Source organism: Penicillium canescens (assembly GCF_028828765.1).
Source record: "Penicillium canescens strain IBT 15451 chromosome Unknown utg000006l_segment0_segment0, whole genome shotgun sequence".
In the NCBI taxonomy this organism is placed as follows: Eukaryota; Fungi; Ascomycota; class Eurotiomycetes; order Eurotiales; family Aspergillaceae; genus Penicillium; species Penicillium canescens.
Window position 1 is genome coordinate 3,999,669 of NW_026703968.1, and position 24,184 is coordinate 4,023,852.

At 47.8% G+C, this 24,184-nt stretch overlaps 6 protein-coding genes across 6 annotated transcripts; 1 reads left to right on the forward strand and 5 right to left on the reverse strand.

The window, feature by feature from the left end:
* Window positions 1-4,715: 4,715 nt before the first annotated feature.
* On the reverse strand, window positions 4,716-5,219 carry N7446_010338 (uncharacterized protein; the record flags this gene model as incomplete). The annotated part of the gene is made up of 2 exons (XM_058519081.1): window positions 4,716-4,807; window positions 4,877-5,219. The coding sequence occupies 2 exons, from the start codon at window positions 5,217-5,219 to the stop codon at window positions 4,716-4,718; spliced, it is 435 nt and encodes a 144-aa protein (XP_058369869.1).
* Window positions 5,220-8,135: 2,916 nt separating this feature from the next.
* N7446_010339 (ester cyclase) lies at window positions 8,136-8,718 on the reverse strand (the record flags this gene model as incomplete). The annotated part of the gene is made up of 1 exon (XM_058519082.1): window positions 8,136-8,718. Exon 1 carries the CDS (start codon window positions 8,652-8,654, stop codon window positions 8,136-8,138), a length of 519 nt encoding a protein of 172 aa, XP_058369870.1. The 5' UTR covers window positions 8,655-8,718.
* A 2,112-nt stretch (window positions 8,719-10,830) lies between these two features.
* On the reverse strand, window positions 10,831-13,220 carry N7446_010340 (uncharacterized protein). The gene is made up of 4 exons (XM_058519083.1): window positions 12,416-13,220; window positions 12,169-12,368; window positions 11,540-12,120; window positions 10,831-11,478 (listed from the first exon to the last, which is right to left on the reverse strand). Exons 1-4 carry the CDS (start codon window positions 12,974-12,976, stop codon window positions 11,246-11,248), a joined length of 1,575 nt encoding a protein of 524 aa, XP_058369871.1. The 5' UTR covers window positions 12,977-13,220; the 3' UTR covers window positions 10,831-11,245.
* Window positions 13,221-13,739: 519 nt separating this feature from the next.
* On the reverse strand, window positions 13,740-15,220 carry N7446_010341 (cytochrome P450; the record flags this gene model as incomplete). Its single annotated transcript, XM_058519084.1, has 3 exons — window positions 13,740-14,069; window positions 14,130-14,723; window positions 14,783-15,220. Coding segments are annotated over 3 exons (1,362 nt in total), but the record flags the coding sequence as incomplete, so codon positions are not given.
* A 3,453-nt stretch (window positions 15,221-18,673) lies between these two features.
* N7446_010342 (cation diffusion facilitator family transporter) lies at window positions 18,674-20,116 on the forward strand (the record flags this gene model as incomplete). Its single annotated transcript, XM_058519085.1, has 2 exons — window positions 18,674-19,811; window positions 19,875-20,116. 2 exons carry the CDS (start codon window positions 18,674-18,676, stop codon window positions 20,114-20,116), a joined length of 1,380 nt encoding a protein of 459 aa, XP_058369873.1.
* A 919-nt stretch (window positions 20,117-21,035) lies between these two features.
* N7446_010343 (glycoside hydrolase family 55 protein) lies at window positions 21,036-24,042 on the reverse strand (the record flags this gene model as incomplete). The annotated part of the gene is made up of 2 exons (XM_058519086.1): window positions 21,036-23,731; window positions 23,781-24,042. 2 exons carry the CDS (start codon window positions 24,040-24,042, stop codon window positions 21,036-21,038), a joined length of 2,958 nt encoding a protein of 985 aa, XP_058369874.1.
* Window positions 24,043-24,184: the final 142 nt, after the last annotated feature.

Below are 24,184 nucleotides of genomic sequence, written 5' to 3' on the forward strand. Positions count from 1 at the left end.
GTACCATCTGCCACCTATGGCTACTCATTCGGAACATATCACATCTCTTAAGTGCATATGTTGTCGGCGGTTACTGTAAATCGCTCTGAATTTTGCTCTCGTCCAATCCATCGTTATCTTTTTCTTCTCTGGCGTTTTCCTACCAGAAAAGTAGTTACTGACAATATAGTGAGAACATAGTTGAAATTATCGATTACTTACTCAAGCAGTGAGCACCTATCACCCCTGACCAGCAGTGCCATGCACCTTGCGAAGTATGTTATGGTTATTTTGCCGCGTCCATCTACATCACCCTGAGTCGCCTTATTTGCTCGAATTTGACTCGCGACCTATCTAGGAAGCAAATTCAAGGCCATTTGCATTCTCTATTACAGCGACGATACGTCCTATATATTTAATTGCGACTCAAGTTCCGCGTCAACATATTAAGTCCAAGATGGCGGTATAACATCAAAATCCAAGTTTGACAACCAGATATCACCTAATGAAATTATGATGACTGCTTGGCATTTTGTTCAAGCACTCTTGTTCAGATTTGCCGCTGTTGTGGCTCTCATGTGCTACAAAAAACCGGCATATGTCCGACAACAGCCTCTTTGGGTCTTGATCCCACGTGAAAGTGATTTCTTGTTGCTCAACCAGTGACTTGATTCTGATTCGATGCTTATACCGAATAGTTGTTACCACGCAAGGACCATCGGGGGCCTCGCAAGGCCACAGATCCTTACGTGTTTCAGCGCCGATCCTGGGTATGATGTTGCTCTCTAACATCCTCAGAAATTCCCCGGTGCAACTAATTCAGTCAAGGTGAACAGTTCAATGTCATCCAGCTGGTTTGATTCCGAAGCTGTCTCCCAATGACTATTGCTTTTCTTCTTTTCTCTCGATTTCCCTCTCTTTTTATCACGGTTGTTTGACGATGGGCCTTCATCCTCGAAATTGTAGAACGCATTTCCTGGAATCACAATCGTTTGTCAAAGGCCGACGCTTGCATAATGGATATATCTACAATTTATAATTATAATTATAATCCACACACACACACACACACACACACACACACACACACACACACACACACAGAGAGAGAGAGAGAGAGAGAGAGAGAGAGAAACTGTGTGTATGTCCGTGTCAAGCCGAATTGATTCCAACTTAGTTTCTCTTTTTTTTTTTACTTTTTTTTGGCATATCGATGAATCAAACTTAAAAAGATTAGTCATCGCAGATTGAACCCAGTGAGCTTTAAGGTTCGCCTCGCCGTGAGAAGTGTGTTTCTAGGCTCCATCGCGGTTTGCCACCCATCGAAAATCTATCCGACAATAGTGAAATCTTCCACCTATTCTTCCCTTGGTTTAGAGCTCAAGACCTGCCGTCCATTTTCGGTGAGAATATGCCTCCACGCCGACCGCACAATAAATCACGGCAAGGCTGCGCTGTCTGCAAGCGGCGCCGAATCAAGGTACATATCGCTTTTCAAAAGAAACCAGCTGAAGCCATTGCTGATGGGCCAGTCAGTGTGACGAGACTCGGCCGACATGTACACAGTGTACTAACTCTGCACGTGAATGTGAATACCCGAAAGGGGATATCACATTCATACCTTCTGCTACCACAAGGAGGCGAGGAACGGCTTCCCCAGTGACTTCCTTGTCTTCTCAGGCCAGTCCGTGTTGCGATCCCGACAAACTTCAGGATCCATCTGTGAACATGCTTCATATTGAGTTGCTTCATCAATTAGCCACCGAAACCCTGAAATCACTACATGAGAGTGCGAGCGACATGGATATCTCCTTTTCAGAGATGATGAAGCATAGCTTAACAGCACCTTACTTGATTAATGAGCTGCTTGCTATAGCTGCTTTACACCTTAGCACAAGTTGTGCTCGGCGTCGTGACTCTTATCGGCATCATGCCATTCAGTTGCAGACCCATGCTCTGAGAATCTTTCACGAAATGAATTCGGAAGTCAATTCGGAAACCGTTGTCCCGCTTTTTCTCTTCACATCGTTTCTTGGATTACACATGCTCTGTGACACTCTTATCAACCGAGGTGATGATTTCGATGAGTTTCTCGACAATTTCGTTCACTATCTTCGTGTACATCGCGGAGCCCGCACAGTAATAGGTGCTCACTGGGGTTTGTTGGCTGGAACACCACTATGGCCTATCTTGAAAGACCAAACATCCCGACTGAACCAGCAAACTAGCTTGGATCTGGAGTGCAGCCGGCTGTTCGAACTCATACGAACGTCCGGCCTCGAGCCTTCCACCTCCCATACTTACGAAGAGACCATTGAATCATTGCGACTGGCAAAAGCCCCTTCCCAAAAGGGGTCACGTCCCTGGGTATATTCACTTGGCCAGTGGTCGTGCCCTTGGAATTCATTGATCTTTTGGCAGATCGCAAGCCAGAAGCCCTCGTAATTCTTTCACATTATGCAATTTTACTGCATTCTCGTCGAGATACATGGATGTTCAGCGACGCTGGCCAGTTTATGATACAGTCTATCAACCAGCGATTAGGGCCCCAATGGGCAGACTGGCTGGCAGGGCCGAATTTTGCGTTGGCTAGCTGCACAACTACAGGTGCTCTTCATCAAGAGGAAATTATGGAGGATGTTTCTAATAGTTTTTCCGGTACATATGTGTAAATCCTTTTCCCAGCTAAATAATACTATGTCTCGACTTTCGTGTTTATCATGGGAGACTCGAGTCAAGGTCACCTGGCTTTAATCTTGGGTTGGGTGGTGGGGGGAGTGTTATGCATGCGTGTACATACAGTTAGTTGCAAGAGACTACTGTCAATTGTGACAGCAGAGACGGCAGTTTTGCAGATTGCAGAGAAGCGCACAGCCCTGCAATGGCAATTTCCCTCGTAGAGGGCTTCCGTGGGATGATCATCCATAGAACCTTGTTTCTCGGGATATTTAAATGTAGGCACTGCTTAAATAACTCTCTTTGCGTGGCAGGTCTCTCCCTTTTGTCGCATTAGAGTTATGCTGTAAAAAAGATATAAACAAAATCAGATTTGAGAACTGCCTGGGAGAAATTTACACGGTTCCTAACGATGATTCTGTTAGGACCCTGCGAGGTCCTAGGGTAGCAGTACGAGTTCGGGAAGTAGAGTCTATCGGCAAATGTACATGCAGGTGTATTAAGAGACTAATTGCTGGTCCTCCATGCGAGGACAGCGAGCACAATAAATACATGGTGCGCTTAGCTAATGTATTTAGTGACATGCACGGCCGTCATGGTCCATGCGTGCGATCAGTTACCCTCGCATTGCGAGGGCCTAGGCTCGCTGTATACATTCAGACACCCATCAGGCACCTGGCAGGTCGGGGTCCTGACAAATTCTTCGAGCATCTTCGGGAACGTGTGTCTACGAAGACTTAAGTAGTTGAATTGTCTAAGGTCCCTTAGCCAATTTCCCGGATAGTCACCCAGCTGACATATGTACTCACCTATATCCCGCAAGATTACGTCTATCTAAGTGGAGCCTTGCGTTTCTGCCTCGTAGCAGATATATTTTGTAGCTTTTAAAGGAGAATCTTACTTCCTACAAGACCCATATTCTAGGACTTGTCTAGTGGTTTAGGCGAGCAATGCACGATAAATAAAAGGATCGAGGGACGAACGGGCGGCTGGTCCAGTGAAAGCGAACAACTATGTGACCTTATGTAACGATCCCTGTCGTTGCATTAGCGTCTGCAGTCATTGGGTGTTTGCAGCTGAACGGTCGAAGCAGTGTCTTGGTTTTATTAATATAACGGAGTGACCTAGTGAGGATTTACAGTATCCTAAGGGCTCTGGCGGCGATGTTTTAGTAGGTGGTCGAAATGAAGAATTCTTCCTGGAAGTTGCGATGTGGGGGGTAGCTCGTTCGGGTGGAGTTGCGGGGTGAGTGGCTTTCAAGACACTGTAGGAGATGGGAGACGGGGGGTCAAGGATGGCTTCTTGGCCGCCTCGTAGCCCGAAAGCTGATATTTAATCCTCCTACTAATACAGCATTGGTCCTAGTATCATCTCTCTAGATCGTTTGCTCGTTTTTGCTCGTTTTCGCTGGTTTACTATACCCCCTATTACATATATGCTGGACTAATTAACAATAAATAAGGCTCCTCTCACTTTGGCCAAATTGACAGCCCCTTCGCCGGATATTAAGACATAAAACATCCCTTATTAATTCCCACCCAGTCAATCGAGACCTTTATTGCCGAGTATAGACGATTGAATGTGTGGAATACGAAGACGGCGGTCGATTTCGCAAAATTCTTATTTGCCGTTGTGCACGAAACAACGTAGAAAACAATATCCCAACATTTCAGCAGGGCTCAAACCACTTCCCTTCTGTTTGCTTTCCGTTCTCCTTTCGTAGCGAGATTACGATGCCGCTTAGGTTGCTGTCACTTTTCAAAAAGGGTAAGTGGCATGGCGGCAATGCTGATTTCCACACGGGCCCAGTGGGGTTGTTTTAGGCAAATGGTGGAGGGGTCTAGGAAAGAGACGGACTCTCACACAACGAGGAGAATTCCACAGTGAAGTGGGTCAGAAAAGCCATAAATGGCAGCCATTAGAGTAAGGCAATGGTTTATATATACCGCTGGGATACTATGTTGGATGAAAAGTATCAAAATTAATTAAGCTAAATGGTTGATATCTTGTATTATGTACAGTACCAAGTTTAAGGTTCAAATCATCGAGGCTGGATTGATTCACATCGCCGCACCGACGAGAAGCAGAGCTCCGGAGGCGAGCAGTGCGTTGAAGCCAGGGACAGTGGAGCTGGCAGCACCTTTAGAAGACTCTGCAGAGTTGACAATCAGCCTACAACTCTCACATATGAAGGGAAGGAAGAGTCATGAGAGAAACTTACCCGATGAGGTGCACTGGTTTGTGAGCTCGGTGAATCGGTCCTGGAAATCCGATAGCTGGGTGGCAGCGTCCGCCAGGTCGCTGGAGTCGCAACCGTTTTGAATACATGAGCTTAGGCTACTGGCCGCATCCTGGACCTCCGACGCGGAATCTTTGACACCGCAGAGACAGTCCGTGGTGGCGCTGTCGGAGCTTCCGCACTTGTCTTCGAGACCGGCGTCTTTGTAGAAGTTGTTAAGGCATGTCTTCATGCATTGTGGCACGTCGCCCACGGTGTCCTTCCAGGTACCCTCGGCAATGGCGATGGAGGCGATACTCAAGAGAGCGAGGGAGAGGAATCGCATGATGCTGTTTCAGGGGGAATTTGTATTGACCGGGGTAGCAGGGCGGGAGCTCTGGAGGCTGCGATTATTGGGATTCCAAGTGAGGGAGGACGGTGCAAGAAAGCTGATACGGAACTTGGTATGGCTGCGGTTCAGAGTTGGTTTATATACGGCTGGTTTCGCTTCACTTCCGAGGTTCCCATTCTCTTCGCTTGAGCGAAAGCTCTATACGATGTCTGCGCCTTTCACGGTTACTCTAAGAGGAAGTGCCAAGGGCGATGATTACTTGTCGGAAGCTGTAATCCAGTCAAAACACGAGATGGGGCAAGCTATACGAGGCTGAAGAGACCTTAGCGAAGGGGTCTACGATTCAACACGGGAATGCGTGGATGCTGAGCCGCGAAAGATCATCACTCCACAAATAGACTTGCGAGCCCTAACTCTCCTTCTCAGTAAAACCATAGGCCGATTTGTGGTGTTCGTTAATTTTCCCTGTCGATCAAAATCTCAGCGGCTCGAGAAAGCCCTTCCAGCCCCACTTAGCACCCAAGATCCTCGTACAGAGCCTCCAATCCCTTTTTCTTGGCGGGCATTTGTGTGATTAATCTTATGAACGCTCGTATTCTGAAATGAATGATTCGCGACATATTGCCAATAAAGGTAGATTCCCTTCCCAACAGTGGTAACGGGTACAACCGCCTAAGACGTAGCCTTTGGAGCGCCACACGAGGAAAGGGCCAACGATTCTTCCCTGACCAAATGCGCAAGGGGTAAAAGAGAAAGAGAGCACTATCTTGATTTCGGTGGTCGCCCTGGTGCTTGATGGCCCATTGTTGCCTGCATAACCCCTCAAGTAACTGGCTGTTACAGTGGTCGTACTTGGGTCGTACTAGTGGTGTGGAAGTCCATCTCAGGGGTTGGACAGATCTAGGAACGCAATCTTGATACCAGGAGCAACAGGAACCCTGTCAGAGTTCGGGCATCTGCTTATTAACAATCCAAGCACCCATGATTCGTCAAAAACCCTGCCAGAACAGGAGCTTGCAAAGATCCATGTAGCTAGCTGTTTCCGAAGACCTGATCGCAGGTGTGCTGGAAATGATTCTTCTCTGTCAGCGATCTATAGCATAGTTAAAAGTTGTCCCACGTATTCTCGATAGTGTTAGCTCTGGAATGATGATTGGTCCCATTGTCAGCGGCGCTTTAAGAGAACTGATGCGCTATTTACAGATACTTGTCATACAGATACTAGTCAAATGTTCTTACCCACTACCCCACTACAATTTGACCCGGCAACCACCTCACCTTTCTATTTTTCTTCCTACACCTCCCCTATTGCTCCGATTGTAATGAAAAATTGATGCAAAAAATAGCAAAACGGCGCAGCTTACTGCCATATAAAGATCAGCTATTGATGTGAGACCACGCAGTCTCTAGGTTTAGGTGGGTAAGCGAGGTAGATGGCCCAGTTACGCGTGTAGTACAATAGGGGTGTATTGTATGAAGAAACTGAGCGCTGGCCCGTTCCACAGCCCAGCGAGAAATGCTTATATACAGACTGGCCCAGTCGAGGGCGGTGAGACCATCGCCTGGGGCATCATTTCAATAACTTCTGAGCCCTGAGGCATCATGATGCCTCAGGCCGACTAAACATCCTCAGTCAGGTAAAAGGTCCTGACAGGTATCTAGCCTCGCTTTTCTAGATAGTTAGGAGATAACAAGCTAGGGCCCACGGATCCTTTCTCCTATAGAACGTGATACTATAGCTAACGATATATAAACGTGAATCTAACAAATGAATACAATCACTTCGAGGGGTATAGTATAAAGCTCCCGCGTAGAGCTAATAGATCAGAGGAACTAATATATAATTAGAGACTAGGTACTCTAGTATTCTTTTCTCTACCTTAGAGTAGCATAGCTAACGTTTCACTTCTCCTTGTGACTTCATCATAAGCTCGTGCTTAGTGTAGGGACCTGTCTACTCGCATCCTAAGGGACGAAATCAACTCATAGAAGCTTCTAGAGCATTGGCTATCACTTGCAACTGTATAGGCCGTTTTCGATTATGTACAACTGGAAGCAAACCAATAAGGGCTTTGTTACTTTAGGGCGGAGAAAGGAGTAACTAAAAGCCAATATATTCCTGTTACAATATCATCATGTCATTGGCCAGCTGTTACTCCTTTCTCCATCTTGGGGTAACGGACTCTCCAGTCGTCGAAGAAATATCCAGCTTACAGTTATACCTACACACTCAATCTTAATTCTCAACCAAGAATCAGAAATGCGCTATATGGGAAGATGATGCCAACTCCGCCTTTCAGACCGCTTCCTCGAATGGTTCACATAATTTACAATACTAGCCCGAAACGTCAGATACTGTAATTTACGAAACAGCCATACAGTACATACTACCCTCCGTGCCTTCCTGACGGGAGGAATCTGGCTGTCGGGTGCCGTACAGGTAGCTCCTCGATCTCACCAATCACGTCCGCTTTCGATGCAGTCTTCCACCCGCGTGGTACTTCCACGATCTGATTCTCTAAAACTTCGAGTATCTTTCCTAGGATGCTTTTGGGACTTATACTTCGATGAAAAATTGATGAGTGGAGATGTAATTGATGATAAACTGATCTGACTGATGGGCACGGAGAGAGAGAAGGAAACTATAGATACAAGAAATAATAAAACGGACAAGTCCTCCGCAAGTCACCTGTTGACCACGTCACTAGAATCTCCCGCTGATTCAATATTCAGCCTGGCACTTCCATTCCTCGGTCGATTAGCCACCTCTAGCGATGGATAACAAGTGACCAAAACGTATCGTGATGCTACTTTTCCGTAGAGATACATCTCAATCCTCGTTCTCTCGCCCTCGGTCCTAATCGCTTCCCAAGTTTCCCTAAGCTTCCCCAATCCTAGACACCAATTCAATTAAACCATATGCGGTACAACTCCGGCGAATACAGCTCCAACAGCCAACCCAAACCAGAATCGATACCCTGATAACCACATTGATACGAGCCGGTTTGTGGACAGGGCACCAACCTGCCTCATTATCGTCATGGTGTCGGAACAAATCCACTCTTCAGCCAGTTCACCGTTCTCGAACCGATAGAATTCATGACTGATGTATTCGATCGTCTTGCCTGTGGGACGGTTTCCGAGAAATTCGCCGCGATGCGTGCCTTTGATTCGCACCCGTACTGCAACTTTGTCCTCTGCAGCGACGACGTCCTCGACGTGGACTTTGACGTCGGGAAGGGCAGCGAAGAGTATCTGAGCATGATTTCTCCAGGCATTATGCCCACGCTTTTGGTAAGGCATATCCGCGATGTTGATAATGAAATCCGGCCTCATCAGGCGGAGGCATCCATCGATGTTTCGTGCATTTAAGTGGTTGAATGCTTGCTTCAACACATTAATGTTGACAGAGGGGGTTGAGGGTGGCATTATAGGTGGTTCTGGTATCGAACAAAAGCATGGATTACAATATAATATGCGGCTTACTTTTGACACTTATACCCTGCAAATATGAACCGCGGTACTTCGGTGAAACTCTAATGACAAAGGGCAAGTACAGCGCCAAGTAACGTAGACGGTTGCACCCGATTTCTCTGAGTCATACTAGGGTCACGAGGCTATTGTTAACCCCCTTTTTTCACTTTTCGCGGACTCACGGTGACCTGCTCACCCTTGCCTAGCACTAGAGCAGCAATCACCCGTTCTTCAGCGTAGTTGATAGTGCCCAATGAAAAACATGGCTAATTAAGCCGCGCCAAAACGCGTTGGCGGGAGTGGAACATACTAAGATCTATATTCTTGTCTATAAACTATTTCGATCTGTAAATTCTGCTGTGATAGGCAAGGTGAACTAGGATGAAAACGTAGATTCGACGGGAACTAGGCTCTATGCAGACGAGAAATTGTAGGGTAGGTCGGTCTCGTATGTAAGCCTTGTCTGAGCGGACGGGAGCGCCACCTTGTTATCAGATTAAAGTGGAACTTTCAGAGGTTAGGAGGTCCCACTTTAATCTTGTTTAGCGCCTGGATATAAGGAAGGTCTAACCTCTGAGAAAGTTTGCTTTTAAGTCTACTTTTATCAGTTTACTGGGGCCCTTCGAACCTCACCGAAAATGTTTCGGACCCAAATCTTATTGAACGGAGCAACCATATATTTTTAAGGTCCGGACTGCTACAAGTTTTGGAATGTTGTACGTTTCTGCTGATATTTTTGGCCGTCTGTTCGCTGCATTCTACTTCCTCCGCCATTTGAGAATGGGTTAGTGACTGGCCTTGTATCACATCACTACTGTACTAAAACTAGATACTGTATACTAAACTTGTTATGTAAACAGACATGATACAGTCGAGGCAAGTCTCGACCCTCGAAACTCTGTAGGGTAATACTGTAGAAAATTACAGTATCGTTACGATAACTCATTTTTACAGCCACATCCATTACCGTCACAGTTTTGCCGAACTTATATGAGCGGTGAGCTATAATTGGTTAGCGTATTCCGGGTTTACTTTCTGGGAATGAAGTAGTAAGAGTAAGGGGGGTATAACTGATTTCGAAAACTACTGTAACACTTAATCCTTTTTCCCTCTTCTCGTATTTGGCCAGGCCATGCCATGCAGATTGACACTCCCGGTCGAAAGGGCCAGCAAGTATAATGCGCAGAACCGGACCAGTGGATATAGTACACACTGGTCCGTTTCAGTCAAGTTTGCGGCATTTGATTGGAGAGTCCTGGCTTCCTCGTCTTCCTGGACTCCCTGGTCTTGCTGGGCTCCCTAGTCTTGCTGGATTCTCTAGTCTTGCTGGACTCTCACTGTAGGTCATAAATTTGTCCCTAGAAAACAAGGCGCTTCATAGCCATGGATCTTATGAGCTACCGTGCAAATGAGCTGGCCCTGCAACGGCTGCAATACTTTAGAGGACCTAGGCACGCTATTAGTTGTTGTTAGAGTTATACATGTAGCATATAGGATGAATGGAGACATGATTTACGGGACCCATATGATGTATATGAGTATTCACGGTACATAAAACCTAGTCTGATATAATACTAATCCACACCCTAATTTAGTATTTAAGTAAGATAACGCGAGGATTTATCTAGCGAAGGACACGAAAGAGTGGTTTAAAACTCACGGAGTATACGTCGAGGATTAGCCTGCGCACTCACCCGATTTAAACCTAATTAAACCGGTATAGCGTTAGTTAAATGTGAGGCTTTTTGCATTATTTCCGGAGCTTATTGACATCGGAAGGTCGGAGGTAGACTAGCATTATTTTAAAAAATGCCTAGTGGAAGCTGAGAAGGCATTAGATTAGGCAAAGACAGATGCGCTGGTATTAAGCATAGGTAGACGTTGGAAGGTAGTACGGAAGGCTAAGGGGTAGGTATTATACAAATATTAAGCGAAAATTTTATTGTGTTATTACTAAGCAACCCTGGAATTTAATTATAGCATTATAGACCATAAAATGGTGGTGCTATATAGTATGAAAGTGATATATAACTTATATTTTGCATGGGGACCTGAAAAAAGTGGAGTGGGTAAGAACATTTGGTAGGGATGGTATATAGAGATACCACACCAAAGGACTTCAATAATTAATGAATGACTACAACTGCTTGGTTCCTTTGAACTGTTTGGGTATAATTTTAAGATCCTAGTCCTAGTCCTATATACTTCTGCGGTAATGAGTTATGTACATATATACTACACCTTTGTCGATCTTCGAATACCACAAGCCAGATAACGAAGATTTCTGTTGTCCGCCTCTTTTCGTTGACAGAAATAGGCGGAAGTGGTCGGAATGGGGCTATGCTTGCATTGACCTGAGCAAGAACCAGCTGCCAGGTCGCCCAGAATTACACCACTTTGGTAGTCGTAGTCGTGAAACTAGCTCTGGGTGTAAAGGTGTACCTGCAGTGTTTCGAGTTGCGCTGTCTTCAGCGAAGCGTAGTCGCTATCAAACAGCACGGTACGTTGGTCCCTCGAACCATTGCAATTGCTCGCCCATAGTCAAATCACTTGTTCGGGGCGATATCGATGTCTGAGTGGTCACCAGCTTGTGAACCGGGTTGACCATCGATCTCTTCGAGTGCGGGACCGATATAGTTCTTCTTACCCCATACTCCATACCACACTCCAGAAATAACCACGAACCCGACAAACACAACACAGGCATAGTTCATTGTGTCTTTTGTGACGGGAATACTCGTCGGCATGGAGAAGAGTGGGATAGCAAGTAAGCACCAAGCTAAAAGGAAACAGCATTGTTAGAGAGTAGATAAAATGAAGGAGGACCATCATCCACTTACCAATGCAAACGACGTTGCAGAAGGTGCCAAGTAATCCAAGATTGTAAGAACCACGCTCAAGGTCCTTACGGCGGCGAAGAATCAAGGACACCGCGACAGGGCATGCATAACTCATTGTCAGGAAAATGACACCGACACCGGAGAACGCACTGAAAGCAGCACTTGAACCGAAGTAGATCAATCCGAGAAGCAGCTCAATGACCATTCCCAGCAGTAATGAGTTCAATGGAATCTGCAGACGTCCATTTACAGTTTTCCACCAGCCGGAGCCGGGAATGGCGCCATCACGAGCAAACGCCCAAGTGATCCGAGACGTAGCAGTGACACAGCCAATCCCACAGATCAGTCCGAGGACAATCAATGGAATCAGGAGACAGAATGCACCCGCGGAGTTGCCAGTGGCAGACTTCACAATAGTCGGAACAGGCTGAGCCGACGGGAGAGCTGCGAGCATGGCAACATCCGGAAGCACAAATGCGATAGGAATGAGGAATGCGAAACCGGCCAGGGCATTGAGAGCAACACCACCGACGATAGCCCGGGGAACCTGGATGGCTGGTTGACGGACCTCCTCGCACATGCTATTCAAGTCAAAATCGAGGACATTAGATTGGATGCGAGATACTCACGATGTGACCATTCCAGTAGCCGAAAGACCATATGCAGCCTGGAGCAAACCAATACAGAATGACCAACCATCTGGCCAGCCAGATTGGGGCTCGAACGAGGTGAAGACAAATTCAGCAGATCGGCGTCCGCTATGCGCGACAACCAGGATGGTAATCAGGATAGCTGTCACTCCAACAATGGTCCAGAAGATGGCAAAGGTCTGTTCAAGATTAGCAAGCGAGTACCGACATCAAACCGACAACATACCTCGATATGGGTGAGCCATCTATTCCCGAAAGTGGGAATAGCATGACAGAGAACAGTGATGGCGACGAAAATAAGATAAGTCTGATAAGTCTCCATATTGGCGGCAATACCAGTACCAGTGGAATCCTCAAAAACATTCAAACATTCGACAAAGAATAGCGCGGTCGCAAAGTTAACAGCCAGCGTAATAGTGATATTACCAGCGACAAAAGACCAACCACACACCCAAGCCGTGGCGCGACGACACCAGGCTGGCGAGAGGGCAAAAGTCTGGTAATAGACACCACCAGCAGTGGGATATACCGAGGTGATTTCAGCTAGAGAAGCGCCTACACACATCATGATCAGAGAAACGACAATCCAGCCCCAGATCATATTGGCCGAGCCTCCACCTATCAAGGCGTATGACATGGTGGTGGACAAGCCATATGGCACGGAGGCAAGGATGAAGCACATGAACACGACCTGCCATGTTGACCGGTTGCGGGACAATTCTGCTGTATAACCAAGGGCTTCGAGGGTAGAATCTGCTGTTGGCGCGTCGGGTTTTGAGACTTCCATGATGTCGCTGGGGGTTGTCGCTTGGGAGAATCAAAGTACTGAGATAGTGGCGCTTGGGAGTATCAAGGGGGGAGAGCATATACTGAGCATATACTAGCGCATGGGAGTATAGTATCAACTAGGAGCAGTTGGGCGTTGTCTAACGTGGCGGAGAAGAGGGCGTTGTCTAACGTTATGGCGTCGATGGGTGGCGTTCGGGCGTTGATGAAAAAGGGAAAAACTGAGAAAACGCGGAAAACGTGGCGATCGGGCTTGACTTTCATAAAAGCATAAACCAACGTCTAATACGCGCTTATTAACGGTCATTTAAGTTGAAACCGGTTTCATCCGGGTCCACTCGTAAAATCTCTCACACGCGAGGTTTTACCACATTAGACTGTTACACTCCTTATTTCTGTTATAGCCACAGGGATTTCTAGAGAATAACTTATTCCACCCTGTATCGCCTTCATTCCAGAGGGAAACATTCAAGACTGTTCGCTTGGGAACCATCAATCTCTTGGCCCGTCAAAAGTTTCTTGGCCCGTCAAAAGTCTCCACCGGGGCCCGTTTTAGGCAATGTGTTCCGGGTAGCCGAATAGCTCAGGAGTAATCAGGGTGAACATGCCTACTCTAGGGAAAAAGTGCAGCAGGACAAGTCGGTTCCTATACATGCTTGCGGGGGGTTGGGCTGAAGTGTATAATAGTGATAAGTTAATGCGATAGAGGATACATCAGGCAATTGGAAGATATACAAGGTCCTGGGAACAATCACAGGTCATATCTATGTCCTCCTCGTAGGTAGCACCTTGAAATCTCTCGGTTTGACGAACCATCTGGCCCTTGTCCTCCACCCATCAACCCTGTTGTCCTGGCTCAACTCGAAATCAAAGTCTCGCACCAACACTGGGATTAATTTACTCATTTCCAGTAATGAAATGTTCTTCCCAATGCAGGTTCTTGATCCCATACCAAACGGCATGAAGTTTTGCTCCATCAATTTTGACTGCTGTTCATCCGCTTCGAGCCATCGTTCAGGTCTGAAGGTAGCTGCATCCAGTCCATAGATATTTGTGTCGTAGTGTGAGACCCAACTGTTTACCCCAACATTTGTCTATCACATTGTAGTCATGTTAGCTGCACTCACTAAGTTTCATGGGAAGGGGGCCCTTACTCCTTCTGGGAAGAATTGACCAGCAAGTACCTCCCCACCCTGGGGAACAACGCGGAACAATGGATATCCTGTAGCGGGGTGAACACGCAAGGCCTCTTTCATAACAGCCTGAAGATATGGCATTTCCTGTGTCTCTTTGAATGTCGGGTTGCCAGTGATCCCAGACGAGTTCATCTCCGCTCGCAGTCTCTCCATACATGCAGGGGCATGAAGCAAATGGTACAGAATCGAGCTTAAGCTGATAGCAGTGGTATCACTTCCCGCTCCAACATTCGAGCCAGCGGTGACAAGTATATCGTAGTCGGAAAGTTTCTCCGGATTCTGTGCTTGGGCTAGAACAACTTTCATAGTCATATGAGCCGGAAGATCGGCGTGATAGTTCTTTATGGTTACTTTTGCCTCTTGGATGTGTCGGAAGCTGAAGTTATTCACGTAGCTTTGATCCATGCCTAGGTACTTGCCAACCTTCATGAACATTGGATATAGCCAGACATACAAGCCGAAATAGGAGCTTGCCGTGAGGGCGCCATCGAGGAACTCAATCATATTTCCTACGTCTTTGCCCGCATCGAGGAACCCGAACCGATCACCGAACTGTTTTGGTTAATACAAGCTCATTGAGTAGTAAAGCGCAGGATAGCCATAACACGCACAGTAATTTTTCCGATAACATCAAAAGCATAACACTGCAACCAATGACCCATATCAATGAACTGGTCCCTCATTGCAAAATCATCCAGTCGCTGCTTGAAAATATCGATGCAATTGTCCACGAATGGCTCATATGCCACCAATGAGGTCATTGAATATAACGAGGCGACTTTTTTGCGATCCTCTGCATGCTTTTTAGAGGACCTCTCGGAGAACAGGTTTGTCAAACTTAGGTCGCTGCTAAAGTTCCAGGCGTCGTACCATTCCGACTTTAGGTACTTAGAGCCATGACCGTAGATTACCCTTGTAGCCGAGGGATCAGAGATGCTGTACCAATTTGGTGCTATACGGACAATCGGGCCTGTAGTAATGGTATGAGCAAGGGGAGTGAGGGTTGGCAGGAATGATACTGGCCATGTTGTTGATGCAGCCTGATGTTTGTCTGGTGAAAATCACCCCGTTTCATTTGCCATAAGTACCAGAGATTTGTGAAACGGCTGAGAGCTGGACCTGGGAGATAGAGACGAGCTGGAAATCTGATTGTAGAAATAATGAGCCGGATTATAAGGGCTGCAAGCGCTATAGGGATAAGCGTCGAAAGAGAGATCGATGACAACATAGCTCGAAATGGCAACCAAAATACTGTATTGTTGAATAGATCCAGTCAAGTGTGGTGGAACAATTATCGGGAAGAAGAATGTGATATATATGTTGCCCTTGCAGTTTCGGCCCTCGGAGTTGGCATTTGCATAAAACAGGCATGTTGGATGCCATCATCCACGCTCTTTCCCTGCCTAGGCGTCCGCTTATTCGTGCTAAGACCTCTGCGGTTCCAATCAGAATGCATTTAATGACTAAACAGGGAGATATAATGACGATCCTCAGAAGATCCTCTTCTATTATATGAGTCAGCGGAAGTAAAATGTCTCGGAGTTATGCCTTTGCATAAAAACAGCCATGTTAGATGCTATTATCCACGCTCTTTCCCTGCCTGGGCGTCCGCTTATTCGTGCTAAGACCTCTGCGGTTCCAATCAGAATGCCTTTAATGACTAAACAGGGAGATATAATGACAATCTTCAGAAGATCCTCTCCCATTATATGAGTCAGCGGAAGTAGAATGTGATATCAGCTCCGAAAGCACAAAGAAAGATGTAACTTCTAACAAAACTCTGAAACCTCTTCGAACCCACCCCCACCACAGACGGTGTGCAGGCCTGGAAGAAAACCAGACTAAGGTAAAATTATTTGATGAGGCCTTGCCAAGACCCCGACGATGTTGCCCCTTCCCGTTCTTGTTCATTTACATTGCAATGATCGAGGACTTCACGCTTTGGATTTGGGAGCATGAGTCTTGGTCTCAACGCATACTGTTAGAGACAGCCTTTCCTTTTGGGCCCTTGAGCTCTAAAGAAGCGCATTGCAAAACCGCGAGCACAAGACATAAAAGCCCTAACGAAGTAAGCGAGATCTCATTCTCCGCAGTGGCGCAATAAACTCCAGTTCCAGGTCATACGCCCACTTTGAGATTGAAGCTAAATGTATACGCCTTATTAAGCTAGGCTGGAATACCTCGTATCAAGGCACCCGTCAAGAAGTAACTGCAGGCTGTGACGTCTACTTAAATAGAATTATGCCAGTGAAGTATTTGGTGAATTACGGCCCGGGGCCGGGCCCCGCCTTCCCCGCCCGTTAGGGGACTAGCAATGAAGACTCCATTTATACGGCGAAACCCTCGGGAGCTGAAACTTTATTTTGCGAGGAGAAGTTCATCGATTGCGGTTAGTCTATGTTATCGTTGTATGCATATACGAATCAGGGACAATTCGCCTAATCGGCCACCAATGAGCAGATTTGATTACATGGCACGATCATCGCCTGGTGCGACTACATACCCGTTCAAAAGTATTTACCCACTCCACTTTTTTCGGGTCCCCTCTCAAAATATATATATCACTTACACAGTATATAGCACCACCGTTTTATAGTCTATAATAACATATTTAAATTTTAGGGTTGCTTAATAATAGCACTTTCGAAAAATCACTTAATACTTTGTGTAATACCCCTTAGCCTTCCTCACTGCCTTCAAACGTCTGCCCATGCTCAATATTAGCGCATCTATCTTCGACTGATCTAATACGTATCTATACTTCTACCAGACATTTTTTTTTAAAATAATGCTAGTCTGCCTCCGACCTTCCTTAGCCAATAAGCTCTAGAAACATTGCAAAAAGTTTCGATTTTAACCAGCGCCATACTGGTTTAATTAGGTTCAAATCGGGTGAGTGCGCGGGCTAATTCTCGACGTATACTCCGTGAGTTCCAAACCACTCTTTCGTCTCCTTCGCTAGATAAATCGTCGCGTTATCTTACTGAAATACTAAATTAGGGGTGTAGATTGGTATTAGACCTTTTTCGAGCGTTGAAATATACGATTTTGAAGTATAACCCCTCCCTAACCGCGATTCTTCGTCCCGTTCTATGATAATCAATTTAGCCCGACCACCTAGCTAGATTCCGGCCTAAACCATTTATGAAATATCTTTTACGTGAACCTTAGCATTCACGAGATCCTTTCGAAGGCCCTCCAAGGTCGTACGGAAGCACTATTGTGGTCTAAAGTTCGAGGTTCGTTACACCGAACACTCGTCCGAAAAGATCCACGATTAAAAGCTTTCCCGCCGCCATTTTCTCGCAAAAAATAGCCGCCTTCTTACGAGAGAGGGCTTAATTGGTATCTTCTGCTTCGAGCGCCGTTTTGACAATCCGAATTGCTTCAAAACTCGCTGTATAGTAGACCGAGACGGATAACCGGGTGTCGCAGCACTAAGCTATTTATAGGTCCAAAACGGGTGCCGGCGCGCTTATAAATAGAGAGATGTGCAAGCTCGAGAGTCTAGCTTCGAAGGACGGCCGGTTCGAGAAAGGGACTAGATCGATTTATGCTCCTCGAAGCGCTTAAGCGTATTGTAAATAGTCTTACGGGTGTAGCTAAAATTATCAGCTAGTTTTGACTACGAAATACCATTCTTATAAGCATAGATAATAGCTGACCTTTGCTCAGGGGTTAATTCACCCTTTTTCCTACGTTTTGGGCCAGTTTCCATTGGAATCGGATGCGTAGGGGTGGTGTAGGAAGAAAAATAAAATGGTGGGTTGGTTGCCGGGCCAAAATTGAAGTGGGGTAGTGGGTAAATACTTTTGAGCAATATCTGTAGATACGATCCTTGACAAGTATAAACAAAAATAATGGATGACCGAGCTAGGATGCAACGCACGTCTTTGCACGGAGAAGTGCTCCGTACTTGTAGAAGACTCTATGCTATACGCTTTCGGGTGACGTCTTTATAAACCACTAGTTCCTTAACTTCAATGTGGATGAGCCACCCACGAATGGCTACGGGTGAATTGGTCTGGAACAGGATGGTAGCCTGGTTAGCCTGCACATACATACATATCTCAGTATAATAGGACTAGGACTAGAACCATAACTTTCTACCGAACTAGTGTAAACGCGAAACATTTCTTTGGAATTATTTTTCTCAAAGGAATTAAGCAGCTGTAGTATCGACTATTTCTTAAAGTCCTTTGGTCCCGTTTTAGGATTGTACCTAGCTATGTTCTCCATATCTAGCTAGTTTGGAATACCCCACATCAAGGTACCTGTCAGAAAGGCACTGCAGCTGTGAAATATGCTAAAGTATAATTATGCAAAGCGTCTTCCAATTCCAATACTATGCAATGTAAGTCATACATACATTGTAGGTAAGTTAACGTTAACGTTCAACAGTTTATGATCGGCGCGATAAGAGATAAGCACTGCCGCTTTCTCAATAACATTTCTTTCATCCCTTACATTGTCTCATTCTTTCATTGTTCGATCCGCCCATCATGGAGGAACATATTCGCCAGAGTCTTTCCAATCACCCGCATGCCTTCCAGAGCTTGCACCACACGAGCAGCTCGCCGTCGCAGCGCGACAGGATGGCTCACTCCAACGAAGCAACCTCCACCGCACTAGAACACGAACTCACTGTGCTGCAACACCACCGCAGCGGCAGTGCGAGCGACGAAGAAGGCCAACCTCCACCGCGCTACACCCCCGAAAACGATCCTTTCCAGCTAGCCTCGAAGCTTAAGACCGAGGAGGAGATCCGACAGATCCGAGCCAATACCTCTAGGAAGCGTGATTCTGCCAATGCCACTAAAGGCCGGAAGGTTGCCGCCCTGGTGAAGGACACCGGTCGTCTCGGAAAACAGGCATTCATTACCAAGAAGCTGCAGGGCTTCTACGAGTCTCAGAATGAGAATATCGAGCGCATGCTGAAGCCCGTCGAGGAGCACCGCCGTGCCGCTCGCGAGTTGAACGTCGATAACCGTCTCAAATACCGCATTGCCGTGTACGGCAGTTTCGCTGCCAATGTGATTCTCTCTGTTGTTCAGGTCTACGGTGCCGTTTCCTCCGGATCGCTGTCTCTATTCACAACCATGGCCGATGCCATCTTCGATCCCATGTCCAACCTCACCCTCCTCCTCTGCAACAAGGCTGTCAACCGTGTCGATCCGCGCAAGTTCCCCGCTGGAAAAGCCCGTATCGAAACAGCCGGAAATATCTGTTTCTGCTTCCTCATGACTGCCGTCTCATTTATTCTGATTGCATTCTCGATCCGTGAACTGGCTGTTGGCTCCGAGAACGATACCCAGTCTTTTTATCTTCCCTCCATCATCGCTGTTGCCGTTGCCTTTGCAACAAAACTTGCCTTGTTCCTGTACTGCTGGGCCTTGCGAAATCAAGTCTCGCAGATTCGCATTCTGTGGGAGGACCACCGCAACGATCTGTTCATCAACGGCTTCGGTATCTTGACCTCCGTTGGTGGCAGTAAGCTGCGCTGGTGGGTCGACCCAATGGGCGCTATCATTCTGTCCACATTGGTTAGTGTTCTGTGGCTGCACTCTGCCTACGGCGAGTTTCAGCTGCTGGTTGGTGTCACCGCCGACACCAAGATGCAGCAGCTTATTACTTATATCTGTATGTCAATCTCGCTCCCGAGTATTTTCAAAAAAAAATCCGTATGCTGACTTGTCTCCACAGCAATGACCCACTCCCCCTTTATCACCGCCATCGACACTGTGCGCGCATACACCTCCGGTCCCCGTCTTCTCGTCGAAGTCGACGTCGTCATGGAAGCCAACGAGACCCTGCGCGCCACCCACGATGTCGCCGAGGAACTCCAGATCAAGCTTGAGTCCCTTCCCGACGTCGAGCGTGCTTATGTTCACGTTGACTATGAGACTACCCATAAGCCTGAGCATTTCTTGAAAAAGGAGCTTTGAGTAATACTTTGGCTTGTCTTTATTAACCTTTGTTTCGTTGCAAGACCTTGATGAACACAAAAACCGCACAGACCAAGCTACTGTCAGGACAACCTGAGAACTTCCAGTACGAGGTCTAAGTAAGGCTGACATGCATGATCCATAACACCTCGCTTGCCTGCTTAGATAATCACACCATGTATTAAATGCCTTCTGAAGCAGCGATTAGTTTTATTACACCAAGTCACCATTCCTGGATAGAATCCGTGGCCGGATTCATTATACTCCTTGAACCTGGCAGGGTTCTCACAGCTACTTCGCTGTAACACGGCATAGAAGGCCCCCAAAACGCAAGCGACCTCTCCGCAAACGTGCGCGTATCTTCGAGTGTTTGTGACACATGGGCAGTTCATTCATGATATAGCTTCAAGTCCAGTACGATAGCCACCTACAGAGACAGCTCTCTACGCCTGAGCTGAGCGTTGGAGTGGTTGGTTGCGTCCTGTCTCCATTGATATCGACCCGTCTGCTATGCCAGACTGCGATCATGCCATCCCATTTCACTACGTAGTTGAAGCTATATACACGGATATACGAACGAGTTACACACCTGAAAGAAGAAAGATCATAAAATAGTTTTCATAGCATTGTATATCATCGCAAAGGAAAAAGCGAAGAAAGGAAGAGGAATCTATTAATGATCTCGTGAAACCGATGCCGGGTTGGTATCAAACAGGAAACCGCCAAGATTTATAACCCGTTTAGTAAGCTGAACCGAAGAGCAATTTAAGAAAATGAATGTGGGAGGGAAGGAGGTGGTATTCGCACACTATTGTGTGGATCTGTAAAAAGGGAATAGAAGAGAAATGAAATGGAAGATGTTGGAGGTGGGCGGAGGAATGAATGGGAAAGTAGGGGGCTAGACCGGGATAGAGATACTCTAGGCAGTCTGCTGGAAGAGAGCGATGGTCGAGCAGTAGTTGCTCTTGTTTGGCTTCTGGGGAACCATGCTCTTGCCCTGGGAAGAGGTGACCATGTTGACGGCAGCCTTGGTGCTGAGACCGTAGAGGTGGATATCCGAGCAGTCGATTTCAACCATATTCTCCTGGCAGTCCTCGGCGTTGAGGCAGGACTGGGCGTAGTTCTCGAAGAAGCTGTAGAGACCGGCGCCGTAGACGAAGACGTCAGACGACTCCAGAACACGCAGACCCCAGGCCTTGCGGCAAGAGTTGGTCGTGCAGTTGGAGAAGTCGGGGTCCTTCCAGGAGTCCTGGGGAGTGAAGGGGGTCAGGGAGGTAGGGTTGGACTGGTAGTAGGGGGTCTCGGATTGAATGAGACCCATGAAGACATGCTTGGCGTTGGACACCTGGTAGTTGTACAGCTGGTGGTGCTCGGAGGAGGTACCCCACAGCCAGACGGGGCTCTGGGACTCGATGAGGACACCACGGCCGGTGTAGACATTGATCTGGTTGTGGTCCTCGAGGTCGAGTTCGTGGTCGGCGGTCCAGAACCAGCAGTTCTCGATGTAGGCGCTGGCCTTGGAGGTGACGTGCAGGAGCATGAAGGCGGCCATGCACTCCTTCTTGGGGGTGGTCTTCTCCTTGGGGGTCTTGGGGCAAGTGTCGCTCTGGAGCTCAGTGCCAGCAGCACCACCAATACGGAAGTGGACATCCCACATACCGGCGGAACCCTGGGAAGCGCCGGCAAGGTTCCACTCCATGAGGATAGCACCAGGGGCGGCACCCTTAGTAGTGATGATGAGGTCACTCATCTCCACAGAGCCGGTCTCGCCCTTCTGGCCGACCTGGAAGAGGGGAACGGGGTTCTCCTGATCGGCGAACTTCTTGCCGTGTGCCATGAGCATAGGCCAGATTTCACCAGTGATCTTGATGTTCTTGGGGATCTTGATGGTGGAAGTGATGACATAGGCACCGTGGTCGAAGTAGATAACCTGACCGTCCTTGTAGCTGTTGAAAATCTTCTGGATAGCCTCGGTGTCATCGGTGGTTCCATCACCCTTGGCACCAGCAGATTTGACGCTGACAAAGTTGGAGGCCTCAATTTCCTCGTAGAGAGGCTTGGAGCGTTCGAAAACGGCACCGTTCTTGAGAAGACCTGCGGGCTTGGAGGCAACCTTCATAGTGCTTTGGGTACGAGCAGAAGAAACGGCGTGTTGGGCACCGCAAGTGCCAGTACCGCCACTGCTATCACTGCCAGACTCAGAGGTAGATCCAGAGCCGCCGTTGGTGCTCTGGGTGGTACCAGTGGCAGTGGCAACGGGGGCAGTGTTGATAGCGGTGCCGGCGGGTTGCTGAACGATAGAACCGGTAGCAGAAGAGACAGCGGGAGCCTGAGACACGACGGGGACCTGAGAGGCAACAGGAGTCTGGCTGGTAGCAGGGGCAGCAGGAACAGCCTCAGAAGTCTCGGGAGTGTCCGAGGCACCACCGAGCAGAGAGTTCAAAGTGTCCAGAATAGGCAGACCGGTGTTAGACGAGTCGACGACAGACCTTCCAGGTTCACCAGTGGTAAGAGGGAGCTCGGCAACATTGCTGCTGACAGCTGGAACCGGCGAAGGAGCGGCAGCAGTGCCCATGGAAGCGGTCTTAGCAGGAGCAGGAGCGCTCTCACTAGCACTGGCCAATCCGTGAGAGGCGGGGCAGGCGAAGACGGTGTGCATGACAGTCTGAACGACGGTGACCACCTCAGACTCAGCCTCGGTGGCACGCTTGACAGTCTTGGAGGGAGTGTAAGTGTTACCCTGGACCCAGTTGTCGACGACAGAGCCACCAGCCAAGATGCTTTTACCATCAACGCCAGCAACGGCAACCTTGGAGCCGGAGAAGTCCACGTTGTCAAGAATGAGGTCACCACCACCGACAGGGATGCTGTTCTTGGTCCAGGCAGTGACAATACCAGTGGGAGTGTTGGTCAACTTGCTGTCGAGCAGCATCACAGAGCCGACAGTCTGATTGGAAGGCGAAGTAGACATGTTCAATCCAACCCCACAGTTGTTAATCTGAACAGACTTGAAGGTCCACGCCCAGTTCCAGTTCATGAAGATACCAGTATGGCAGCCGTTGAAAGTCAAATTACGGGTAGTGAACTGCTGGTTACCAAGGAACATGCCGTAGTTACCGCCGTTGAAGGTTAAATCGGACATGAAGCCACCGGATCCGTTGTCCATGAAAATACCCTGCTGCTTGTTGGCGTCACCACCACCCTTGACCATCTCGAAGCGGATGTTCTGCAAGCTGGTGGCCTGGCCGACTTGCCAGTGGATACCGGCACCAGAGCCCTGGGGGACGCTAGTCAAATCAATGACCAGGTTGCGAATGGCACGGAAGAAGTTGTTCTGGTTGGTGAACCAGTTGGAGCCATCGTCCTCGTATGGATCGGCGTCAATCACGGCCATACCGGCGAACTTGGGCGAGGCCTTGATGACGGGCAGGTCAACAGCATCACCGACGATCTGGGTGTAGTAGTACTGCACGATCGGCTTGGAGACAACGTAAGTACCGGGCGGGAAGTAAACGATGGCGGGAGTAGTGGTAGACGAGTCGCAGCCCTTTCCACAGCGACCACCGGAGGAGATGGCCTTGTTGATAGCGGCAGTGTCATCGGTAGATCCATCACCTGTCATGACATAAGTATCACTTTCAAATTCAAAGTATAGATGACTTACCAGTGGCACCAAAGTCCATCACATTTCGGAACACTTTATAGTCGGCACTCTTGACAAAGGGCACGGTACCCTGGCGCTTCACGTTGGCAACCCAGTAAGAGGACGCAGCAGGTGTTTTCCCATTCGTCGCAACTTGGAGTACATTCTTGACAGGCGTAACTGGGACTGTCACCGGGACAGCGCCAACCAAAGCTGAAGGAAGACCGAGTAGGAGGAAGATATGGGCAACAAAGATCGCAATGGATGTTTGGAGAACGGCCATTTTCCAAGGATATCGCCGCACCAGCAGCGGGTAAAATGAGTATCAGATGAATACCTAATAAATTGAAGGTTCAGTAACCAGTACTGAGTAAACTGTCGAGTCGCAGACCAGCAGCGATATGCAGCGTAAATGCAGGAAAAAC

What these genes read in the sequence shown, in the direction of transcription:
- N7446_010340 (XM_058519083.1), bottom strand. Translation starts at nt 12,976, where the DNA reads ATGGAAGTCTCAAAACCCGACGCGCCAACAGCAGATTCTACCCTCGAA. An exon ending in GATGGCTCACCCATATCGAG is followed by an intron (nt 12,369 to 12,415) that starts GTATGTTGTCGG and finishes AATCTTGAACAG; the next exon opens with ACCTTTGCCATCTTCTGGAC. An exon ending in GCTACTGGAATGGTCACATC is followed by an intron (nt 12,121 to 12,168) that starts GTGAGTATCTCG and finishes TGACTTGAATAG; the next exon opens with CATGTGCGAGGAGGTCCGTC.